This window comes from Fomitopsis serialis (genome assembly GCF_022376445.1).
Source record: "Fomitopsis serialis strain Sig1Antser10 chromosome Unknown B0H18scaffold_4, whole genome shotgun sequence".
Lineage (NCBI taxonomy): Eukaryota > Fungi > Basidiomycota > Agaricomycetes > Polyporales > Fomitopsidaceae > Fomitopsis > Fomitopsis serialis.
The window spans coordinates 770,942-791,530 of record NW_025954964.1 but is presented as its reverse complement, the minus strand read 5'-3'; the positions used below and the strand labels follow the sequence as shown (position 1 = coordinate 791,530).

The window sequence follows — 20,589 nt, the reverse complement described above, 5'->3', positions numbered from 1 at the left end:
ACTTATAGATCTCCGCAAGTCGCGGCTTGTTTGTTATTTTGTTTGTTAGCTCCCTTTATTCTCGCTGACCTATGTGCTAGTAGACATAACGGACTCTAGCTCTCGTCGAGTCTCGTCCTGGCCTTTGTCGCGTAGCATCGCCTGGAAGTCTCGGTGAGAGTATCAGTCCGTGTTCAGTACAAGTCGTATACTACTACAGACACATCGAAGGAAGACGAGCGCACGCAGTGTCTAGCAGAATGCAGCGCCAGTGTCCAGACTCATCCGTAGTGCCACGATCTCTCCAACCGCGACGCCCACATTGCGTCGATCTCCGCAACCTCATCCTCGGTCACTCGATGCTCTTGCTGATGTCAAAGCTGCTGTTGTTGCTCCTGTTGCCATCCCTGGGCGGTATACACCGCTCCACCAGCGCAAGGTCCACGTCCGTAGGTTCCCGCTTGACCGGAACTGGAGCAGCGAACGGTTGGTTATCGTGGTTGTCATCGCCCATACGAAACTAGGCATCAGAACTTCTCAGTCCACTGCGGCGAAGCATGACGGTGGGCACGTACAATACACCGAGCAACGTAAACGACGGTCGTGACAAGCTTGCGCCTGCGAGGGCAACATTCAAGGCACGAAGAGTGGTCACGCCCTATTCGAGTCGTTCAGCACTCGTGCCTGCAACAGTGTTCAGACTCACGACCAATAGAGAATGCATCACTGCAAAGCGCCCTTGCAATCGGTGTCCGTGCCGAGGTCGGTCGGTCAACGGCGTTCAGGGCAGTGGAGACCAAGACGAACAACTCAAACAGCATCTGCGATAACATGAGCCGGTGTATCTTCGTCGCCCAGGACTGCGCAGTTCTTACCGGCGACGCCCACACAGCGACTATGACGTGCGAGCTCTGAGACGAGACACACATTCCCGCAATTGGAGACCAGGTCACACCCGCTGCGCATAGATGCTTCGTGAGCCAACCTTGCACCAGACGTCTCAACTGTGCGCGAGAACGACTCACGCAGATTTGCAGGAGTGTGAGAATGATAGTGGTGACTTGAGCGATGAGGCTTGCACAATATGCGACCACCATGAACTTCAATACCGACTAAGAGGCAGGTGAGACAGGGCTCCGACGACCAGGAGATACGACATACCGGCCGTTCATCCCAGAGAATCACGACGCGCAGTAGCACGAGCATGTTTGCGATGCCGATAGAGATGACCGCAATCATAGAGACGACGAAGATGAAATGCTTGCACCTGCGCCTCGTTACACGACTGGATCGACGAGTGTCATGAGTGCACTTACCCCTACAGACCCCCAGACGGTGAGTACATCAAGTGCGAAACAGCGCGCATTGCCCTAGGTGGCACTTACCAGATCCACGAACACATCCCCAACAAAACCACACATCTCTGCACAGCACTTTCTATTCAACTAATGAGCACGGATAGCAGCATGGCGGGACTCACCACATGCCACTGCAATAAGCGTCGCCAGTACGAGATAACGATTGAAAAGGAAAGCATATTTCGCAAGCGAGCGAGGGGCGAGCCACACCAGGCGCACTTCGTCCGCGAACGTCAATGCATGGTCATAGAAGAGTGCAGTGAGCCCAATGACTGCGATCCCCACTCCAGTCAGCCATGTCCATCCACTAGTGGAACACGAGAGAACGCCGCTCACCTTGGAGATACCTCGTCGCATACACGTCCCGAAACACTGAAATATCCATCACAGACGGAGCAGACTGTAGTGCCCCGTCAGGTCTCGCGCGACCGCGACGCACAACGCAGTGAGGGGAGGAGCCACCGTGGAAGATCGAGGAGGGACGGGGGTATTCCCGCGGGCTCTCCAGCGATATTATGGCCCTCGCTTGAGGGCACCAGGTCCGGAGGATCCGCTCCTCGGTGGCCTTCGCGGGCGATTCGCTATGGTGACAGGAGCATTGCAGCGGCGGGAGAGGGGATCACCAGGCATCACCTAGTTTCTAGATCGGATGGCCTGGGGAGAGACGTGCTAAGCTGCTGTTGGCAACTTGTTCTCGTACTGAAGCCCGACTACGGCGAATCATGGTTCAGGTGCGGAGGCGCCTTTGATTTGCCGATTCACGATCGTGACGGTGATCGTGAGTTCGTATCTGACATGGCGACCTGACTTTGTAACCATCCAACCGGAACTTGGACAATACATACAACTAGCGACTGTGGAAGAGCTCGCGCGGAAGAATCGGCCTCCGCTGCGGTGTCTATTGAGATGAAGGGCTATCACATCAGTTAGGGGTTCAGGGACACGCAATATCTTTAATTGAAGGCACCGTACATCCATGTTATAGAAGTTCATGCGCGCAAACTCCGCGGTCTCACCTAACGACGTACGTGCCAGAAACGTTACAGCTCGCTCCAGGTCGAGCAAGCCGATCTTTAAGGGGATATGTGTCAGTACTCACCTCCTATACCCATCTGGACCTCCCGCTATGGACGAACACAAGACTTGTGCAATCTTGGACCTCGCACTCACTTATGTAGATATGGTTCGCTAATTCGTTGCCGTCGTTGTTTCCACGAGTAGGGGGTACATCCACTAGTCTCAGGCTGGCAATCCAATCGCGGTCCGGGATAGCGGGTAGCAGCGAAGGTCACTGGCACCGTCAACAGCCGTCGACCACCGTCGACCGCGTGAACTCTTCTGTCATACCTGGTACGGGAGACTACACCGCTTGAAGAGACGATCGTTTCGCAACGAGGTCAGCGAGAAATTGTAACTGGGACGTAGACGGCGGCGGTGGTGTGTGGGAAGTTCACCCGCGCGCAACTAAGCTTCCATGACGAAGGGGCAGTCGTTCCATTGCTTCGAATTCAGTTACAAAAGAAGAGCCGGCGCAGGATTCCAATAAGAAACTGAATATCCTAGCGAGATGATCAGTTCGTGCAGAATGCACCGAGAATGCACACACTGATGATCATATGAGCAGCAACGTTGTTGTCGACTCGGATGAGTCTGTTGTGCGATAATCGAGTCAGTTGGCGAGAGGAGACTGGTACTCACATGCATACAGACACCTGCCACTAGCGAACTTCATGGCTTGGCGCATCTTCCTGAAGTGTAGTGTACCGTAGCCTCTATACTGTATATATGTAGCCTGAGTAGTGCAACGCTCGCCACAAGCCTGCGCGATGTGACGAATCCAGTTAGACCCAATTTCCGGAATGGCCGAACTATCTACCCCGGAACAGGAGCCCGAACATCCGGATGTGAGTGAACATCATCAACACTGAAAAGAGGGCCGGCGGGGAGACTGTATGAATGAATAGAGTTCCATGTTCCACGGAATGACATGACAACATTGAACTGATCACAAGTACAAATGCAGACGATGCTCTGTATAGTACATATTGGAGAAATGACTATACATGGCTACGTACAGGTTCAAGGCGTTCACTATGCGGACGTAACTTCATGAGCATGATTGTTCTCTCGACAACAACTGCAAGCGACGCGCTCAGTGGCCGCCAATGAGCGGTGCACGCTCCTCGTCGAGGGAAATACCACGGCCACCCCTGCGGAGCTTGGCGAACAGGCCAACAACAGCCTTGAACACCCAGACGAGGGCAAGAATCGAGAAGGCAAGCGCGCTCCAGTGGATGAACGCAGGGTAGCGCTGGTGGGCAAAGATGGCCCACAACGACCAGGCGATTGCGATGCTCGCGGGCAAGTCGCCCTCCGGGGAGGAGAAAGCGTATGCCGTAGCAGTGGCCTCGAGGAAAAACCTATGTGCAACATCGCTATGAACAAGCGTGGAACATGTAGGAGAAAACAAACTTACAGCGCGAGGAAGGCAAAGACTTTGGTCCAGACTCCAGCACGAGTGGTGGTAGCGTCAACACCGAATGCCTCGAAAGCGGTGAGAACGACGAGAAGCGTCGTCCATCCGTGGTAGAGTGAGAAAGGAAGGTGGACGAAGATCTCGTCCGGAATGCTAGCGGACTCGTGATACTTCTTGACTACATAGTAGATGTGCTGTTCACGGCGGTCAGCAGGATGTCTTCCCGTCAAGTTTTGACACATACCGTCACGGCAGAGCTGACGAAGAGCGCGAAGACGAAGGCGATGATGTACTGGTGCGCGGCCCAGAGGTGGACGTACACTACGTTCAAAACAGCGAGCAGCGGAAGACGCCATCCAATGCCGTCAATGATGACCTGCTTGCCTCCGTCGAAGAACTGATAGATGATGGTTCCGAGGAGCAGGACGTGGATGAGGGACCTACGAACACATCGTTGAATATTGTTGGGACGCGGGAGCCACCGAGACCACCTACCAGATGAGGAACGCCCATGGTGCCGGTGTTATGTAGGTTTCCTTGCCAGAGTAATAAATGTCGTTCGGCCCAGCAACAGTGTAGATGTTAGACCCCAGGAATGCGAAGTAGACTATAACGTTGATGATCTGCGAACGTCAGTATACAGTCTGCGCTGCGACAGCTTCAAGCATGCTCACCTTGAGGAAGAGACCATCGGTGAAAGAGTTGTTGGAGGGCATTTCAGCTCTGGTGGGAGGACGAGAGAGGCCGCTGCGAGTTGACTGCGTACCTGGCGGGCGCGGAGACTTATAAACGACGTGCGAGGGAGCCACTGACGCGACCGCGCAGCCGTATGCGTGCGTGACGTCAAGAAGCACGGCAGTGGCGCAGCGTGACGGGATCGTGACAGGCTGTCCCAGTTCCGCGGTCACCAGACGGGCCTCGGACACGCGGTGTCCACGTGCGCGCCCCATCTCGCCCGCCGGCTGCTCGTCGTGCGCGACGATGTCCACCTACGCGCCCCGCCATGCGCCCTCCGCCTTCTCCACCCCCGCCTCGACCACCCTCTTCCGCCGCCTGACATGGGAGGGCACCGTCCCCCTCGAGGTCCGCGTCGACTCCAAGGAGCTCCCCGCCAACAGCGACCGCGGCCTCGAGTGCTACTACATGCAAGCACCACGGGTCAGCTACCTCCCGCTGCTCGTGCCCGAGATCAAGCGCTTCCTCATGGACGTCGTCTTCGATGAGGCAGCCGCGCGCGTGATCAAGGAGGAGGACTGGTGGTTCGAGAGCGAGGAGGGCAGCCTGCTCAAGTGGTGAGTGCTACCGCACCTGGAGCATCGTATGCGATCGTGGTCTGGACGTGCCGGACGCCGCTCTGACCCCGCCCGCACAGGCATTGGTCCATTGGGCTCATCTACGACAACCACACCATCACAGCCTCGTTGCGCAACAATTCATCCTCCTCCCAGATCACACCCCTCCGCCTCGTCCTCCACCTGGCGTCACCGCCCACAGACAAGCTCTTGCTCTCACCAAGCGCGGAGGCATGCAAGCAGGCGTTCATGGGCCAGCTCAAGGAAGCCGACTTCATTCGATGGGGAAACACGAAGCGCATGACAGGCCTCCGGAAGGCTGAGCAGGACGGCCTATGGGAGGGCATCAAAGAACGTGAGTCGTCACCTCCGTCAATATCCACCCCAGCTCACCAACTGAAATCATGATCGCCGTTCATGTAGACAACTTCGAGGAGTACTGGCGCGTCGCCGCAAAGGTGACACCAACCACAACACCCACGCGATCCACGTCACCTCCACCGCCCCCCTCCTCCGCCTCGATGCACACACGGCCACCCTCCGCTGATCCGGGCTCCACCGTCGCGCCAGACCGCGACGGTGCATATAACGTTCGCAGCGTGCCTGTCCGAATATACCTCCCAGACGGGCCCGTCCTGCAGGACCTCGTGCCTCCCACGCTCGAAGACGGTACGTGACAACGATCGGTCCGTTAGGTTGCTCGTATTCATCTCGATACTTATAGGCACAGTGCATACGCTGGCGAAGTTCCTCGCCACACACCTTCCCCTCCTCTTTCCGCCTGGGAAGCCCCCGCTGGCATATGCACTCCTGCAGGGTGTGCATGCCCCTCCAGATGCTGAGATGGCGTGGCTCGGTGCCTGCATGGCAGGCGCGGACGGGTGGGTCAACGTATGCGTAGGCATCACGCGCGAGGGACATCCGAGGTTCTAGTCGTCTAACGTACGCGTGTGTATATGCTTTGCTTCGTTGTCTTACCATAGCGTGGATTCTCATTTACTAATCGACCAGTTGAGGAGTCAGCTGAGTTTGCTCCGGCTTTCGGTATGGAACAGAAGTCGGCTTGTTGGTATCTGTCCTTGAAACTGTCTGTCCAGCGATCTTCGCTTCCATCTTAACGGGCACCATTGCGTGCAGTCACGAGTCTTCCGATAGATAAACAATACACAGGCGCAGTACTGACCACTACATCCTGTTATATACTAGCTGTCGCGCGTCTCACACTATGACAGAGACTGGGGCTTGAACATGACCACGGAGAGAAGCCACATCACAACTTGGCTCGCTCGCCCGACTTCTCGTCCCGGATGCGCACGACGACCTTGCCCCACGTCTTCCGTTGCTCAAGGAGATGGAGACCATCCGCTAACCTCTCGAGAGGGAAGACTTCGGTGTACACTACGGGCTTCACTCGACCCGAGGAGAGCAAACTGTCCCGGAATGCGTTATTCAGCTTGAATGGAACAAAGGAGGAGACGTACTCGTTGATGGCCTTGTGGACTTCTGGGATGTGCTGTGGCTCATGAACTGCGTCGTCTAAGAATGCGTGCGCGTATGTAAATTTCGTGCCACGTACTTGAGTATGCGCCCCAGTGTATGCCGACGATCGATATGTTCTTGAGCAGGACGAGGTTAAGTGGTAGCTAGCAGGCTCGTCAGCATCGATGGTACATCCTTGGCAGACATGGTGGCTTGCAGACCTTCTCGATCTGGCCTGCTGCGAAGCCTACGACCACAGCGCGACCCTTCCACGCAATGCATTTCAGGGAATCTTCGGAAGCGTGTTAAACTCACACTCAATTGCTCCGGAAAAGATCATCCAAACCTCTGATCATGCCGACAGGATCGTAAACGATGTTCACGCCCTTGCCACCCGTGAGCTTGAGCACTTCCTTCTGCCAGTTCGGCTGGCCATAGTTCACGCCGTGGTCAGCACCTCCGTACCGCACCGCGACGTCAATCTTCTCCTGCGACCCTGCCGCGGCGATCACCTTTGCGCCCAATGCTGCGGTCTGGGTAAGCATAATGATGTGCGGTTGGCGTCGTAAGGACTCCACCTTTTGCCAGTTGGACAGCGGCGATGCCTACACCACCCGCAGCTGCTGTGACAAGCACCCATTCACCTGTATGAGCAATGGGCTTCTAGCTCAAGGGGCGAACGTCCGAGCCACCAACCTGGTTTCAACTCGGCACGTCCGACGAGTCCTCATACGACGTAGGCCAAGTGATGAACAGGCCTAACCATCTGTCACATCGTACCCCACCAATACCAATGCTGCTGCGCAGACGCACCTGCGCCCTGGTCGTATGTCATGGTGGCGGGCAGTGGGAGCAGGTGCTCCACTTCGTCGCGAGCTTGTCTGCATACGCGCCCTGCACCGCGCCGAATACCTTGTCGCCCGGCTTGAAGGGGCACCCCTTCGGAATGGGCGAGGCCGCCGCGATCCGCCCGGCGAACTCGGAGCCCAGCGTGAACGGGAACGGCGGCTGATTCTGGTACTTGCCCTGCGCTTGAAGGATCTACGATGGTGTATGAGGCGAATGAAGGGAACCCGGAGGAGGGCGTGCTCACGTCGTAGTAGTTCAACCCAGCGCTGAAGACCTCCACGACAACCTCGTCGTCCTTTGGCTTGGGCTCTGGTGCATCTTGGCTCAGGGGAACCTTGGAGGGGTGGGCGTATTCCTTGACCACGAATGCGCGCATGGCTATCTGCTATTGATTGGGGAAAGGGAAGGGACGAAGAAACGCTCGCGCTGCCGCTGTGAAGCCAGCAATGGCATTGCTCCCCTTGGACATGATGCGCTCGAGGTCGCGTGAAATCCGGTGATGGTCAATCCCATGATCGTGCAACGGTGCACTACTCGCCGCCTCCGGGCGTCTTCTGTTAGTATGGCCGGGCTGCACTGTAATAAGTTCTTCACCTGCCGGTGAGCGGCACTACTAGCACATTTACGGGTGTGTGGTACAATACACGAGCACATCCTCTTGAGGGAGGGAAGGGCGGTTGAGTGTACCCAATATCCCTTCGAAAACGTGAAGTAGCATCCGTAGCATCCTCAGCAACTCTGCACACACCCATTTCATGACATGAATGCTATTGACAACGAATAAACTTGATGAGTACGTGATTGTAGGTAATGATACATGATGATGGTCTGCTTCTACGATGCGATGTCCTTAGTGGTACTACATACTAGCGATATACTATGCGAATCCGAAGCCCTCGCCTCCCTCATTGATCGCCAGCAACAACTGTTGTCGAAGCATCTCGTACGAGGAATACTGTGGAAGATCAATCTGGTTGAAGCCTACGTCACCATGACACGGCCGTCAGCTTGTGCCCATTACAGTAGCATTAGTGAAGACGTACATGTGTGCGCCTGCGGCAGGCGGTCCGCGTCACCATAGGCTCGATGGATGGAGAACCGCTGCACGCCCTGCACTCCTTGCAACTCCGTGAAGCCGCCGAGAGGGACGCGAGACGTGCCCGTAGCGAAGCTCAGGACCTTGGCTCGCTCTTCTCGGTTGAATGACTTCAACGCGCGCCACCACCAGACAATGACAGGGTCGGAACTCGTGTACCCGTTGTATTCAGTGGCGGCACGCCATTCGTCGACGTCGATGTCAGGAGTACCAGAGATGAGAAGCTCGAGCTCCTGCTCGTTGAACTGCGAGGAAAACAGATGAGACAACCGGCATTACTTCACAAGCTGAAGGAAGCCTACGATCGAGATGAGATCCTTCGGGATGATCTCATAGAATCCTGCAAGCAATGCCTCGATCTGATCTTTGATGGACGAATACAGACGGTATTGAGCAGACAGCTGGACGAATTCCCGCTTGTTCTCTTGCGTGACGGGTATAGACCGGCCATTCTCCTTGAGATCGACGATCTTCATAACTCCGAACTGCATGATGAAGTCAGCATTAAAGTGCCTTCGGGCGTATTTATGTGCTCACCTCATCCGCTTCGACGCTGAAGGTCAGTTCTAGTGCGCTCGGGTCATTGTCGAGGATCCAGCAGAGTGAGTTGTAGTACTCGGGATCGACCCACTCCACATCCTTGTAGTCGACTGGCTTGGCTAGGATCTGCCTGTACAAACTTCTCGCAAAGTACGCGTCGAGCAGACGGCCGTCGTAGATGGCCTTCCCGATGATTCGACCAACGAACTTGAAGAACGACAAGTGCTCGGGATTGACCCATGAGTTCTTGTTAGGCTGGTACGTCAACCTGTCCGCGGCACAGGGTTGGAACAACGCGTAGTTGGGATCGAACATCTGCCGTGCGAGAATTTGGAACCATTCTCGCGTAACACCGCCGGCGTCGACACCTTCCTCGTCGTAGAAGCGCACGCTGAGCTTGCCATACTTGATCTGCTCTCCGTCTTCCGTTGCAGATACTGGAACTGTCCTCGAAGACTCGCTGGCGCCGGACGTTCAGTTGCAGAGTGCCATGGTGCTCTCGGCTATGCGGACGCCGATGAAGCTGCTGGTTGAAATAGTTCCTTTTGTTGTCGAAGTCCAGGACACGAGGGTTGTGAACCAGAAGGGAGAAGGAGCCGCTCATCAGGGACGGGTTGTTTCGCACCATAAGATTGAGCACTTTGCGGTGAGCATCGTGAATGTGACGAAAAGCTCCTCCATAGATTCGCGGGTGGTTGTAGGCGATCGAGGAGAAGTCGATGCACGCAGCGCACGAGCTGCTGCTCCAGCTGATGTTTTGGCTCCGACGTACTTGCAGACGACCATCAAGGCTTCGATGAGCGGTAGGAGCACGGTAGCGATATGTTCCATCTCCGGCTTCTCCTCGATGATGGCGAGACAGTCGCCCAGACGCCGCCAGAGAGGGGTGAATCTGAACGACTCGTAGATGCTCTGCACTTTCTCGACGTCAACGTCGCTGACAGCCGTCCCAGGCGCAGCTATTGACTTCGGCGAGTACATGTAGTCGATGGTCTTCAGTACGCGCAAAAGTTTTGCCTGTCCGAGGACGCAGGTGAAAACTTAGAAGCAATGGCGCTGGCAAGGACATCGCCTTTAGACTCCTGCAAAGCACCGGCCAGCTCGTCCAGAGCTGTGTAGAGGCCATGCCCGAAGTCTTGCGCTCTCGAGCGGAGTTCGTTCGCGATGACGTCCCGAGCATCAGGCACGTAAGACAAGTGCTGAATAAGGGAAAGGCTCTGCGAGAACGTCCGCCCTGAGCACTCGCCAGCGGTGAGGATGTTGACAATTGAACGCATCACAGTGTGCGGAACGACAGGCGGATGTGCAAGTAGCGTTTTTTCCTCCGTCGGTCGAGTAGCATCAGGCTTGCTCCCTTGACTTTGTGACGCCTCTCCAGTGGCAGGCGCTGCAATCCAATTTAGTAATCCGACAATCTGAGGTGCGCATTGTTACCTACCATCTGTGGCTTGCGGTTGTGCCGTCTCGGATTCAACAGCCGGAGGCTCTGACGGGGGAGACGTAGCAGAGACAGTCGCGTCCGAGGTCTCGTTCTTCTCTTTGCCTAGGTCCTTGAGACTAGCGAGGGGACGGGTCACAGTCGCTAGCAGAGTCACAACTGACTCGACGATGGAAGGCGTCTTCAGCACGAAGGCCGATCAAGCAAGCTCAGCAACAGGACCACTGGATAATGGGTCTGCGGTGCCTGCTTTTCCTTCCTTTCCCCTTTTTTGAAGCATTGCGTCGCAGCCCTGCGGGTAGTTCGTGCTCCGTTAGGAAGAAGAGGGACGATAGCTCGTTAAGCTGACGATGTACGTCAATGCTTCCAAGCATCGCTGCACGATGAGCTCGGGAACTATCTCATGTTGCCACTGCGGTGAGGCCAGGGCTCCAAAATAGTCAGAGGGGACACGCTGCTTGCCGACCGCTTTTGGAGTTTGCTGCGCTGCTTGTTTTGAACTGCGGAAAGACATTTGTGCGAAGCTCCGGTCAATAGCAGCCAGATCACCAGACCCATCTTGAAGGATGTTGAGGAGCAAGTTGAAGAGGTCAGTCCGCGTCTTCGAGTTCTCGCACAAGTTGACGAGAACTTTGTAAAGCAGATTTTTCTTCAGCGTATGTGGGAAAAAGAGCAAGCGGATGAGAACTGCGATCGCAGGCTTCTCGAGAAGTTGGATCGCGTCGCGTGATGTAGGTGGCTTCTGGGCTTGCTGAGGGGTTGTCGATGCCGCCTGGTGTCGATTGGTCGCTGCGGCTTGCGTGGAACGGATGGTCTCCAAACGAGTGCGATTGATTCCTGCCTCGGCGAGCATTTGAGGTGGCAAGCTTTGAATCAGCACATCATCGGAGTCCATTAGGACACCTGGCGTAGTTGAGGATCGAGGCTGGCAATGAACGTAGCAGGGTCAATGTCGGCAGCGCCTTCTCGTTGGCCAGCACTGTCCACTCGCTGTCGTGCGCGCTCGACACTCTCTTGCTGCAGGATCTCGGCACGGAGTTCGGGGGTAAGGCATCGAGGAATTCCGCGCTGATCTGCGAATCCGCTGGGCGCTCGACCCTAGCAGCACGCTGGTCTCGGACATGCTGGTTCAGTACCTCCTCCCGCATGTCGTCTGGTAAGCTTCTAAGAATGTCGGATCGATACCGTGTCAGTGATGTCGACGGGATTTCCATGGATCGTGACGATCACGCGCTGGGCAGCACTGGATGACCCGCCGTCCTCTGCTGCCCCTTGCCCATCGCCTTCGTCATTCGCGTCAATGGGAGTATCTGCGGGGAGGGCTGCATCAGAAATGGCAGGGGCTGCCGTGACTGAGACATCGGTCATTTCAGCATCCACGTCTACGGAGGCTGTCGGTGTCTCTTGTTGCGGTTGGGAGGCCGCTCCCGCCTCTTGATGCGCCTGATCTTCCTCCTGTGCCTTGACATCTTCAGCTTCCTTCGCCTTCGCCTCGGCTTCAGCCTTCTCTTGCTCTTCGCGTTGACGCGCTGCTTCTCGTTCCTCAGCCACTTTAGCTTGCTTGATAGCCTCTACAGCAGCAGGAAGGAGGGCGAGCACGACGTGGTTTACAAGCTTGGAAAGTCGACCTTGCTCGAATTTGCCGTGGAGCATCTTGACCTCTTCCACCATCGTTGAACCGTAAGTAGTGGGTCGAGGTTACGGCCTTCAGAACGGCCCTCTCCAGAACGTGGTGCCCTCTCGAGTCGGATCGACGCAGATATAGTCCCACGACCATGTCTCTGCAATGGGCCTAAGGCACCTGATGGCACGTCTATGCGGATTGTTTCCCCACCACCGCCGCGGCCGTGTGAGAAGATGTGCTGGAATAATGGACTGCGCCTTCTCCAATAGCATCCTCAATGGTCTGCATAATGTCAGGTGTATGGCCTCCAGGACCTCCGCCGGCCCCGTCAACCGACGAAGTTGCCTGGCTGACCCTGAGACGCACGGGGGATGCTTGACGATGGATCGACAAGTAAAGGATGAACAGCAGCTTCCGGGGCGGGTAGCGCTGCATTGCGAGGCCGGCCGAAGATGTCCATTTCATCATCTACCAAGAGACCAAACATTATTACGAAAGCGACGTAATTGAGGAAGCAGCGTACCAGTATTGCGACGACGACCACTACCCGCGCGCATTGGAGCACCGGCCCATATCATAGGTTGAACGGCTCGCCCCATATGGCCGACTACTCCTCCGCCCAGAGCGTTGGCAAAGCCGTTAGCGAGCTCCAAGAGGTCTCCATCTACCGGGCCTTGGTCGATGCCATCTAAGTCATCGGCGAAACTGACAAGGACAACGATGAGAAAGGTACTCAACAGAAGAACTCGCACTTACTCTTCTTCTTCAGAAGCTACATCGGCTTCCTCGTTCATGTCCATATGCATTATGGGCACGGCATCTACTAAACCATGAGCTCTTGACCATCCGTATGACTGGAGATCTTACCTCCGCCTTCTTCGTCGTCATCCTGCTCGTCGCCATCTACAATAGCGTCACCCACTGCAATGTCCTATGTTCTGTCAGTAAGTTGAATGTACGAGGACCGGTTGTGCATACCTGCCACATCACCTCTTCGCCTTCCTCCTCGTCATCGTCATCGTCTCCAGCTTCTTCAGCATCGTCTTCATCGTTCTCGACGAGTCCTTCCTCTTCATCATCCTCATCTTCATCTTGCCAGTCACCCTCCGATTCTCCCGTCTCGTTCTCTAGGTCTTCCTCAAGGTCATCTCCGACGTCGTCGTCCGTAGCAGAAGTATCATCGCTGCCAGTCTCATCACCAAGTCCATCTCAACGTCGTCTCGTCTTCTGCACCATCTTCATCCATGTCTTCGTCTTGGTAGTTGACATCTTCCATCTCCTAACAAAGACACATCAGCGTGGGCAGCTTGTGCATGTCATGTAACACTCACACCACCAAAGCTGTCGACATGAGCATGATCAGATTTGTGGAGACGCGAAGAAGAAAAAAAGACTGACAGTCCTAACGATGAGTTGCGGTATAGGTCAGGCGCTTCATCGCCTTCTTGTTCACCGCTATCTTCGTTCTCCTCCGAGATGATGGACTCCACGTCGTCAGCCGCTTCATCTACGGATTCCTTCGGTCTCTCCGATACTCGACTCATCTTGATGGCGATCTTCGAACTGTTGGGGTCACATCAACAATGGTAGCTCGAGGGTGTAAGTAGAGACATACAGAACTCCAGTGGACGCAAGATTCCAGTGACGACTCCACGTATATTTGGATAATTGAGGTCCACTTCAGCCAAGGCGCTAGTCAACGTCGCGACAAAGTTCTTCTCCAGCATGACTTTGGCAACATGAGTCGGAACTTCATCGTGAGCCTTGCGCGAGCTGGTATTGAACCTCACCGTGAGCAGCCGATAGCACAGGTCAGCAAGAGCCAGCAAGCGGCTGTATCGTGTTTCTGCGTTCTCTGAGGCAGGAAGGTCCTTCAACGCGCGGCTGATGGCTTCCAGAACGAATTTGCGAACAGACACGAGCTCTGCCGGGACTTCTTTGAGGTCTTGAGTAAACGACGTGTCGACGCAGAGTGCTACAATCACAGACATAGCCCAGTTGCAGAGCAAATGCGTTTCCGGGCTTCCGTAGGAGGCTGAGGGTTAATGGTACCAAAGGACATCATGTCAGACAAGAGGAACTGGATAGCAGCTGTCCGATATTTGACCGGTATCTCCTTTGCACCAGCCTGTTGTCGTTTCTTCGGCGAGTATGATAGGAAAGCCACCTTGCACGACTCGTATGAGAAGAGGAGCTCCGTTAGGCATTGCATCAAGAAGCACGAGTAAACATGATCGTCGCGGTCATTCGACGTTGCAGGAGAGATAGACGGTATGCCAGTAGACGAGGAAGGATGCTCTGGTGGGTGCTCCGTGGATTGACCAGGAGTCTCAAGTACAGGAGGCTGCACGGGTCAGTCGCAGGCGGATCAGATGGCTGTTCCGTTTTGACGGATTGACGAGCTCAGCGATCAAGAAATGCACGAGGGCCTCTACCGATGTATGTGGAAGGCGTTGTTGTCCTGTAGAAGGCTCGTCAACCTGCATGTCCGAGTTGTGGCTACTGTCATTGCGTTCGCCCGCGGACTTGTTTTCCCCCTTCAGTGCAATACTCTTCACCGCTCCGTAGGGTTGCCATAGTTGACAGAGCTCCTTCGTCACTTGGACAAAGACGGGTGGATCACGGAGGGCCAACGCATTGCAGCCCATGACATAGCTGTTCAAGTCCACGAGACGATTACGAGGATGAGCAAAGAATCGTCGGATCTCTTGACGCATGATGTGATGGAGGGTAGGGGCATCTTCCACAACATGGCGTAGGATCATCGCGATGTGAGACTGCATGCCAGCCGCACTGGGCGTCCCAGCGGAAATCTTGAGGTATTGGAAGAGGAGATTGAGTCCTTCGCGCCGGACAAAATCATCCGCGAATCGGCGCTCCCGGGTTAAGAGGACGAACAACCTCAGCGCTGAGACAAATTCGTCCTTTGGAAGCGCGGGAATGGCAAGCAAGCGCATGCAGAAGTCGAAGAGGATTGTCCTAGCTTCAGGATACGTAGAGTCTGTCGTAAGCGACTCGTCCGGAATCGGTTCTTCCTCCTTCGGTAAGGTGACACTCCGTGGCTCGTCGCTCGTGAGGAGAATAGCTTCCGTCACGAGCAGGTGTGCTGCCAGCCATTTCGGAAGAGTGGGATGGCCGCCGTCCATGTTTACGGGGTTCGAGAGAAGTAGTGCGAGCAATGTTTCCACGAGGGCCTTCGCGTCGCCTTCCGGCAACTGCGCCAATGTCGACGATGGGTCGTGCAAGACAAGCGCAAGCAAGCGGCACCGCACTGCCATTGGCTGCTCCTGCACGTCATAGGCAGCCGTGGAGAACGACTTGATGTCGTCCATAAGGAGGCGCACGGCTTGATCTCGGTAACCGTCGCTAGGACCGACAAACACCCTCTGGACGTCGAAGACGAGACTAGGATGCTCATCGACTAGCTTGACTACTCGCTCTCCCATAACGTTCTTGAGCGGCTCGCGACTCTCGTTCAGCTCTTGCAACCACTCCTCGGAGGTTTTACGCGGTGGCGCAGATGACTCTGCGCTGTCAGGTTCACCCTCTGCGACTACTTCGGACGCCTCGCCTGTGGGCTGAGACGATTCTCCATCGCCAGCCTCCACGTTCATCGCATCGCCCTCAGCAGGTGGTCCTTCCGCCGCAGGTTGCGCTGGCTCCGGGTCCGGAGGGAATGGGAAGGGATGCGCCAACAAAAGCTCGGTAGCAGCAGCCACGTTGTTCCTCGTACGAGTGAGCGCTCGCTCTGCAGCAGAACGAGGGAAGCCCATGTCCACCAGCTGACGAACTCGATTCGCGTCCGGTCCGTGTGTAAACAAGAATCCGCCCGGCGCAGCGGACGCAGCGGCTGGCTGAGGGCCTTCCTTTGCAGCTTCTCCCTCAGAGTTCAACATCTCCATAACGATCTGCACCGCGGATCTGGTCACACCCAGGGGCGCGGATACCAGCCATGGTGCTGTCCAGAGCCTGACGAGAAGCGGCATGACTGCCACTCTCAGTCGGACCAAGAAGTTGTGCGGCTCGAAGTAGTCTGGATCCGTCTCCTTCTTCTCGGACGAGAGTAACATTGCGGTCTGGGACGCTTCCAGCAGGGGCTTCGCGGTTATAATGGGGTGCATCAGATGCAGGGCAACCTTCAACCCTCCGAATACATGCACTAGCTCTTGCTTAGCTGGCTCCGAACGCTCCTCTAGACTGACTTGTGTCAGCGCCTCGATGTCGCTCACGAAGTGGCCAGTGAGGTTGAGGATAGCATCAACTCCTCCCGCACTGTGGAAGGCAACCAGGAGTGCCGTATAGAGAGTCTTGTTGTTCGTTTGCTCTGAAGAGAAATATTAGTTACTCAATCTGAGTGACGTGACGTTTCCCGTACCATCGACGAGAAGAATTGTCGCCAGCCCCAGCATCACCGTATGGAAGGCCAACACAGAGAGTTTGTCCGCTATGATACGCGTGAGCTTTACGCCTGATGTTTTCCAGTGGCACGACTCACAGAAAGGCTTCTCGTCGAGATGACGCGTCATCACTTCGGCCACGATCCCCGCAGTCTCACGGATCTTCTGCTTGTGTGCTGCATCGGTAGTACGACGCGTCTGGAACAGCCGCACGATAGCTAATGGATGATCAGTCAGAAACACCCTATGTCAACGAGCCAAGGAACAAACCTTGGAAGAACGGCGCGAGGGAGCTGGGGATCTGACTGGCCAGATGCCTGAGAATCTGCGCGTTCTGCTTCTTGGGGTCGCCATCCTTCGGCGTATCTGGCTTAGGCGTCGGAGTTGATGATGACTCTCCTTGCACGCCGTTGGCCATACCAGCGATCTGGTTACCTGCCGCGGGCCGCGCCTCATCGGAACCGAGGGTGGGTGTTCCAGCGGAAGGAGTCTGAATGTTGAGGAGCGAAGACAGAGATAATAAATCCGACGGTGGCTGTGCCTCGACGCCCTGAGATGTGAGGGCAGACTTTAGGACAATGTTCTCCCAGATGCATGCCCTATGCAAAGCCCCAAGGTCTTCTAATATGTTCTTCGACGAAGGCCCGGTCAGAGACTGGAGGAGTGCAGCCGCCGCACGACCATGTGCGTAACCCGCGGTTGCATATATATCGGATAACAGCGACGTGCGGATGTGTAGCGTAATGAAACGACGAAGACGCTCATTGGCACGACCAAGATCGTCACCTAGTGACGTTAGTGAGTATGGCAGACATTACGATGGCCGGCAGTAACATACCAGTCGCAGATATGTTGACCAGTGGCAGAACTGAGATCCCTCTTGTGATGTCTCCCAGAAATCCTTCGTCGCCTCAAGCGCTTCGCGGACAATGTTGACGAGGAACATCACAGTCTCGCTGGTCGCACTCTCTGCCATGGTTCGAATGACTTGCACGAACGAATCCGACGGCAACCCATTGGCGAAGTCGTAAGGCAAACAGGGGAGCGCCGTCAGCTTGCCGAAGCGGTCCAGAGCTTCTTGGTCTGCAACGAATTCGCGGCAATGGGGAGGATGCTGGAAGAATCCCTCCAAGAACTGTGAAGCGATAAGTACTTCACACGACTGTATCGTCAATGAGGTGTACCTTGCACAGGACATCCATGAAGGAGACAATCATGTTGTCATGAGACTTCGGAACGGTGATATCATCCTGACTAGGCGACGCTGGCTCAGGTGCAGGAGCAGGAGGGTTCGAAGGACCTGCTTGAGACGTGCTGACTTCGTTCGACTGCATGTCGACGTCGACATCCATAGGCGCCACGACAACATTCTCGCTCGGCAGAACCGGAGGGATTGTGGGCGACAGCATGTACCACTGCTTGATGTCGTCTGCAGGGGTGTAGTCTCTACCTAACTGATGGATCTTCTCCATCGTAGCTTTGATCGACGTAAAGACGGCTTGCTTGAGTGATGGGTGGTGACGAATCAGCTCCTCGACGGCGGTACCAATGATGGCTGCGTTCTCTTTGTCCTGCAGGACCCTTTGATGACGCTCGGAGGTGAAGATGCTGAAAAGACCCGGAATGATGTTCGGGCGTTCCGCAAGCTGAGTTTGGCCGGCCTGGTTAAGACAAAGAGCTCCGATGGCGTTCGGAACTGCTTGGATGACCTGCAAATTCATAAATGAAGAGACGAGATACACACGAAGCTGGGAACCAACCTCAATGACTGGTTCAAGCCCCGACTCTACAACGCTATAAACGCTTCAGGTAAACCAGCCTCCTGGATGACGGGCAAACACGTCGGCTCATTGTGGACGAATGTCGACATGATGTTGATCGCTGACATCAGCACAGATGAGATTCAGGACACTTGACAATCATGAACGACATACCAATCGGCAGGACAGTGGGCCCGAAGACACTCCGGTTCTCCATGAGCTTCTTCACTGACTTCATCAAAGAGGAATCGAGAAGACCGCGGAGGCCCTCAGACGTCCCCGACGATTGCATCATGCGATGCATAGAGCGTAATGTATGTTTGAGCACAGCTGCGCGTGCTACCGAGAGCTTCCCTATTATGCAATTGTGAGCCATTGCGCGACATCGAAGGGACTTCCACCGTACCATATGAGATGACGACTTCGCGCGACGGCTCCTGAGTGGCGCATTGCGCGAGATCCAGTTCTACTTCGTACTACAATGACCGCATCAAAATCAGGATACGTCCACGAACTGTTCATTGACGTACCTCTATCCTGTCGACGAGCACGTCCACGCCCCGACTGTTGCAGAACAGCTGGAAGGCATTGTTGAACCCGTACAAAACATTGTCTACCAGTTGCATAGCCTTCGAGACGACGTAGAGTCTGTTAGGTAGCCTGTTCTCGATGACTTGGACGAGGAGGGGAATCAATCCTGCGCCGACCACCATGTTACCGCCGGACGCGTGCGTCGCGATGAATGTCACGAAGGAGAATAGTGCTTCCACGAAAGATTGCGGCAACGTCGACGTCGGCTGCGCAACGTCTGCCACAGTCTTTCGCAGGAGCGCCATCAAGATACCATGGTTGACGCCGGCGTTGACGGCGGAGAGCACGTCTTGGATCTTACTCCTGTATCGGCCAAATGCGTCGAGCGCAGCGATGGCCGCAGTCTGAATTTGCACGTCCACGCCACGGTCGAGCTGGAGGAGCTCCGCAACGTGCGCGACGAGATCGGGCTCGTACAGGAGGAGACTTGACTGAGCCTGGGACTCGGTATGCGTGTGTCCGAAGATGGCGGTAGCCAGGAGGCGGACGGTGACGAGTTTCTCGCGTTCAGCTGCATGTGAGATGTTCGCCGCCCGAGCCGCGCGAATACGGGTGAGCAGTTCAAACTTCTCAGTGTCAGGCACCGAATACGCCTCAATGATGTCTGCGAGGACATCCATCGGCTCCTTGGACTGTATTGTGTTCGAGTCAATGTGAATGTTGACGGCTCCGGAAGCGGGTGCCGCGGGGTTGACGGTGGCAGAGCCCGCAGGCTTGTGAGTCGGTGTATGCTGAACGGGCTCCGCGGGTTGGGACTCTTTTCCTTCCCAGTGGCATTGGAGGTAGAGGGAGTCTCTTGTCTGTAGAAAGTAAAGTTCACTTCGCGCGCTTCATTCGGGAGCGCCTCCAACTGAGGCCGCCCCTTCTCAGTTACGAGATCGACAAGGTTGATGTCGTATTCGCGCAGGTTCGGCCATCGTTTTGCAAGAGAGGTGAGGCGAGGGGTCGAGATGCTGAGTGCATGTAGCACGGCGGGTTGTGCGGTGTACTGTTGCGCCGGGCGCAAGAGCAGGTTGAGGGCCAGGATGAGGACGTCCAAGTCGGACGTGAACATGAGGCTGTTCAGTCGCTAGAGTTGTCCGAGTGTGAGTCGCGGCAGAAACGCGTCCATTACATCACTCACGTCGTACGAATTGAACGTCTTCCGGTTCGTTGAGTTTTCGAGCAGCAGCCGCTCGAACCGGAGTATCTCGCAGACCGTCTTTTTCGTGAGCGGCGTGAACACGTTGGTCTGAAGTTTGTCGATATCATAGTCTCGGGTGACGTCCTCGAGGACAGCATCGAATTTGTTGAGGACCTTGATCCACGCATTGAGATCGGAGCGCGGCCAACGCCAGGTATCGATCTGGCTAAGGACCTCGTGGAGGTCGTCCTCGGGGGTGTCAAGAAGCTTATTGATGAGTTCCGCGACCTGCGGGAGCTGCTCGAGCGATGTTACCTCGACCCGCCGCCAAGCATGAATGGATGGAAGACTCACGGGTGTCAGAGCCCTCTTCGATTTGTGTAGGATCCTCATCGTCCGCGACAATTAAGTCGGGGGACAGAGCTAGCAGTCTGCACTCTCAGGTTTGATAGATCTGGATGAGAACGGCGGAGACGGAGGCGAGAGCGCACCGAACGTAATAGTCCAGTGGCGGAGATGCTGCAGGACTTGTCTTGTGCTTACGCGGAGGGGCACAGGGCTTGCCCCCTTCCGGGAAACTGTCCCAC

The 20,589-nt window shown here is 55.6% G+C and overlaps 5 protein-coding genes across 5 annotated transcripts; 1 reads left to right on the top strand and 4 right to left on the bottom strand.

The window, feature by feature from the left end:
• Positions 1–155: 155 nt before the first annotated feature.
• On the bottom strand, positions 156–1,306 carry B0H18DRAFT_976240 (uncharacterized protein). The gene is made up of 7 exons (XM_048044146.1): positions 1,141–1,306; positions 1,005–1,091; positions 855–950; positions 686–800; positions 555–597; positions 496–499; positions 156–439 (listed from the first exon to the last, which is right to left on the bottom strand). The coding sequence occupies exons 1-7, from the start codon at positions 1,216–1,218 to the stop codon at positions 332–334; spliced, it is 531 nt and encodes a 176-aa protein (XP_047899189.1). The 5' UTR covers positions 1,219–1,306; the 3' UTR covers positions 156–331.
• Positions 1,307–3,147: 1,841 nt separating this feature from the next.
• On the bottom strand, positions 3,148–4,661 carry B0H18DRAFT_976228 (uncharacterized protein). The gene is made up of 5 exons (XM_048044145.1): positions 4,488–4,661; positions 4,309–4,436; positions 4,058–4,253; positions 3,814–4,007; positions 3,148–3,757 (listed from the first exon to the last, which is right to left on the bottom strand). Exons 1-5 carry the CDS (start codon positions 4,527–4,529, stop codon positions 3,490–3,492), a joined length of 828 nt encoding a protein of 275 aa, XP_047899188.1. The 5' UTR covers positions 4,530–4,661; the 3' UTR covers positions 3,148–3,489.
• Positions 4,662–4,794: 133 nt separating this feature from the next.
• On the top strand, positions 4,795–6,038 carry B0H18DRAFT_951071 (autophagy protein Apg5-domain-containing protein; the record flags this gene model as incomplete). The annotated part of the gene is made up of 4 exons (XM_048042007.1): positions 4,795–5,105; positions 5,186–5,460; positions 5,529–5,774; positions 5,830–6,038. 4 exons carry the CDS (start codon positions 4,795–4,797, stop codon positions 6,036–6,038), a joined length of 1,041 nt encoding a protein of 346 aa, XP_047899187.1.
• A 164-nt stretch (positions 6,039–6,202) lies between these two features.
• Positions 6,203–7,809, bottom strand: B0H18DRAFT_1174277 (uncharacterized protein; the record flags this gene model as incomplete). The annotated part of the gene is made up of 10 exons (XM_048035919.1): positions 6,203–6,535; positions 6,587–6,632; positions 6,682–6,748; positions 6,806–6,876; positions 6,931–7,110; positions 7,163–7,228; positions 7,281–7,310; positions 7,398–7,443; positions 7,485–7,625; positions 7,678–7,809. The coding sequence occupies 10 exons, from the start codon at positions 7,807–7,809 to the stop codon at positions 6,376–6,378; spliced, it is 939 nt and encodes a 312-aa protein (XP_047899186.1). The 3' UTR covers positions 6,203–6,375.
• Positions 7,810–8,310: 501 nt separating this feature from the next.
• B0H18DRAFT_1082292 (uncharacterized protein) lies at positions 8,311–20,395 on the bottom strand (the record flags this gene model as incomplete). Its single annotated transcript, XM_048031514.1, has 37 exons — positions 8,311–8,414; positions 8,477–8,774; positions 8,832–9,014; positions 9,067–9,491; positions 9,514–9,668; positions 9,710–10,086; positions 10,137–10,456; positions 10,508–10,688; positions 10,857–11,373; positions 11,409–11,497; positions 11,542–11,646; positions 11,693–12,166; positions 12,187–12,382; positions 12,494–12,599; positions 12,655–12,836; positions 12,888–12,951; positions 12,999–13,062; positions 13,110–13,314; positions 13,346–13,385; positions 13,416–13,457; positions 13,585–13,694; positions 13,743–14,153; positions 14,192–14,460; positions 14,531–16,455; positions 16,507–16,575; positions 16,627–16,746; positions 16,799–17,314; positions 17,363–17,663; positions 17,713–18,237; positions 18,273–18,276; positions 18,319–18,409; positions 18,463–18,642; positions 18,695–18,764; positions 18,819–19,634; positions 19,700–19,948; positions 20,003–20,299; positions 20,357–20,395. The coding sequence occupies 37 exons, from the start codon at positions 20,393–20,395 to the stop codon at positions 8,311–8,313; spliced, it is 10,119 nt and encodes a 3,372-aa protein (XP_047899185.1).
• Positions 20,396–20,589: the final 194 nt, after the last annotated feature.

What these genes read in the sequence shown, in the direction of transcription:
- B0H18DRAFT_976228 (XM_048044145.1), bottom strand. Translation starts at nt 4,529, where the DNA reads ATGCCCTCCAACAACTCTTTCACCGATGGTCTCTTCCTCAAG. An exon ending in CCGATGGTCTCTTCCTCAAG is followed by an intron (nt 4,437 to 4,487) that starts GTGAGCATGCTT and finishes TGACGTTCGCAG; the next exon opens with ATCATCAACGTTATAGTCTA. An exon ending in TCGTCAGCTCTGCCGTGACG is followed by an intron (nt 4,008 to 4,057) that starts GTATGTGTCAAA and finishes CGCCGTGAACAG; the next exon opens with CACATCTACTATGTAGTCAA.
- B0H18DRAFT_976240 (XM_048044146.1), bottom strand. Translation starts at nt 1,218, where the DNA reads ATGATTGCGGTCATCTCTATCGGCATCGCAAACATGCTCGTGCTACTG. An exon ending in TTCTCTGGGATGAACGGCCG is followed by an intron (nt 1,092 to 1,140) that starts GTATGTCGTATC and finishes CCTGCCTCTTAG; the next exon opens with TCGGTATTGAAGTTCATGGT. An exon ending in TCACACTCCTGCAAATCTGC is followed by an intron (nt 951 to 1,004) that starts GTGAGTCGTTCT and finishes TGGCTCACGAAG; the next exon opens with CATCTATGCGCAGCGGGTGT.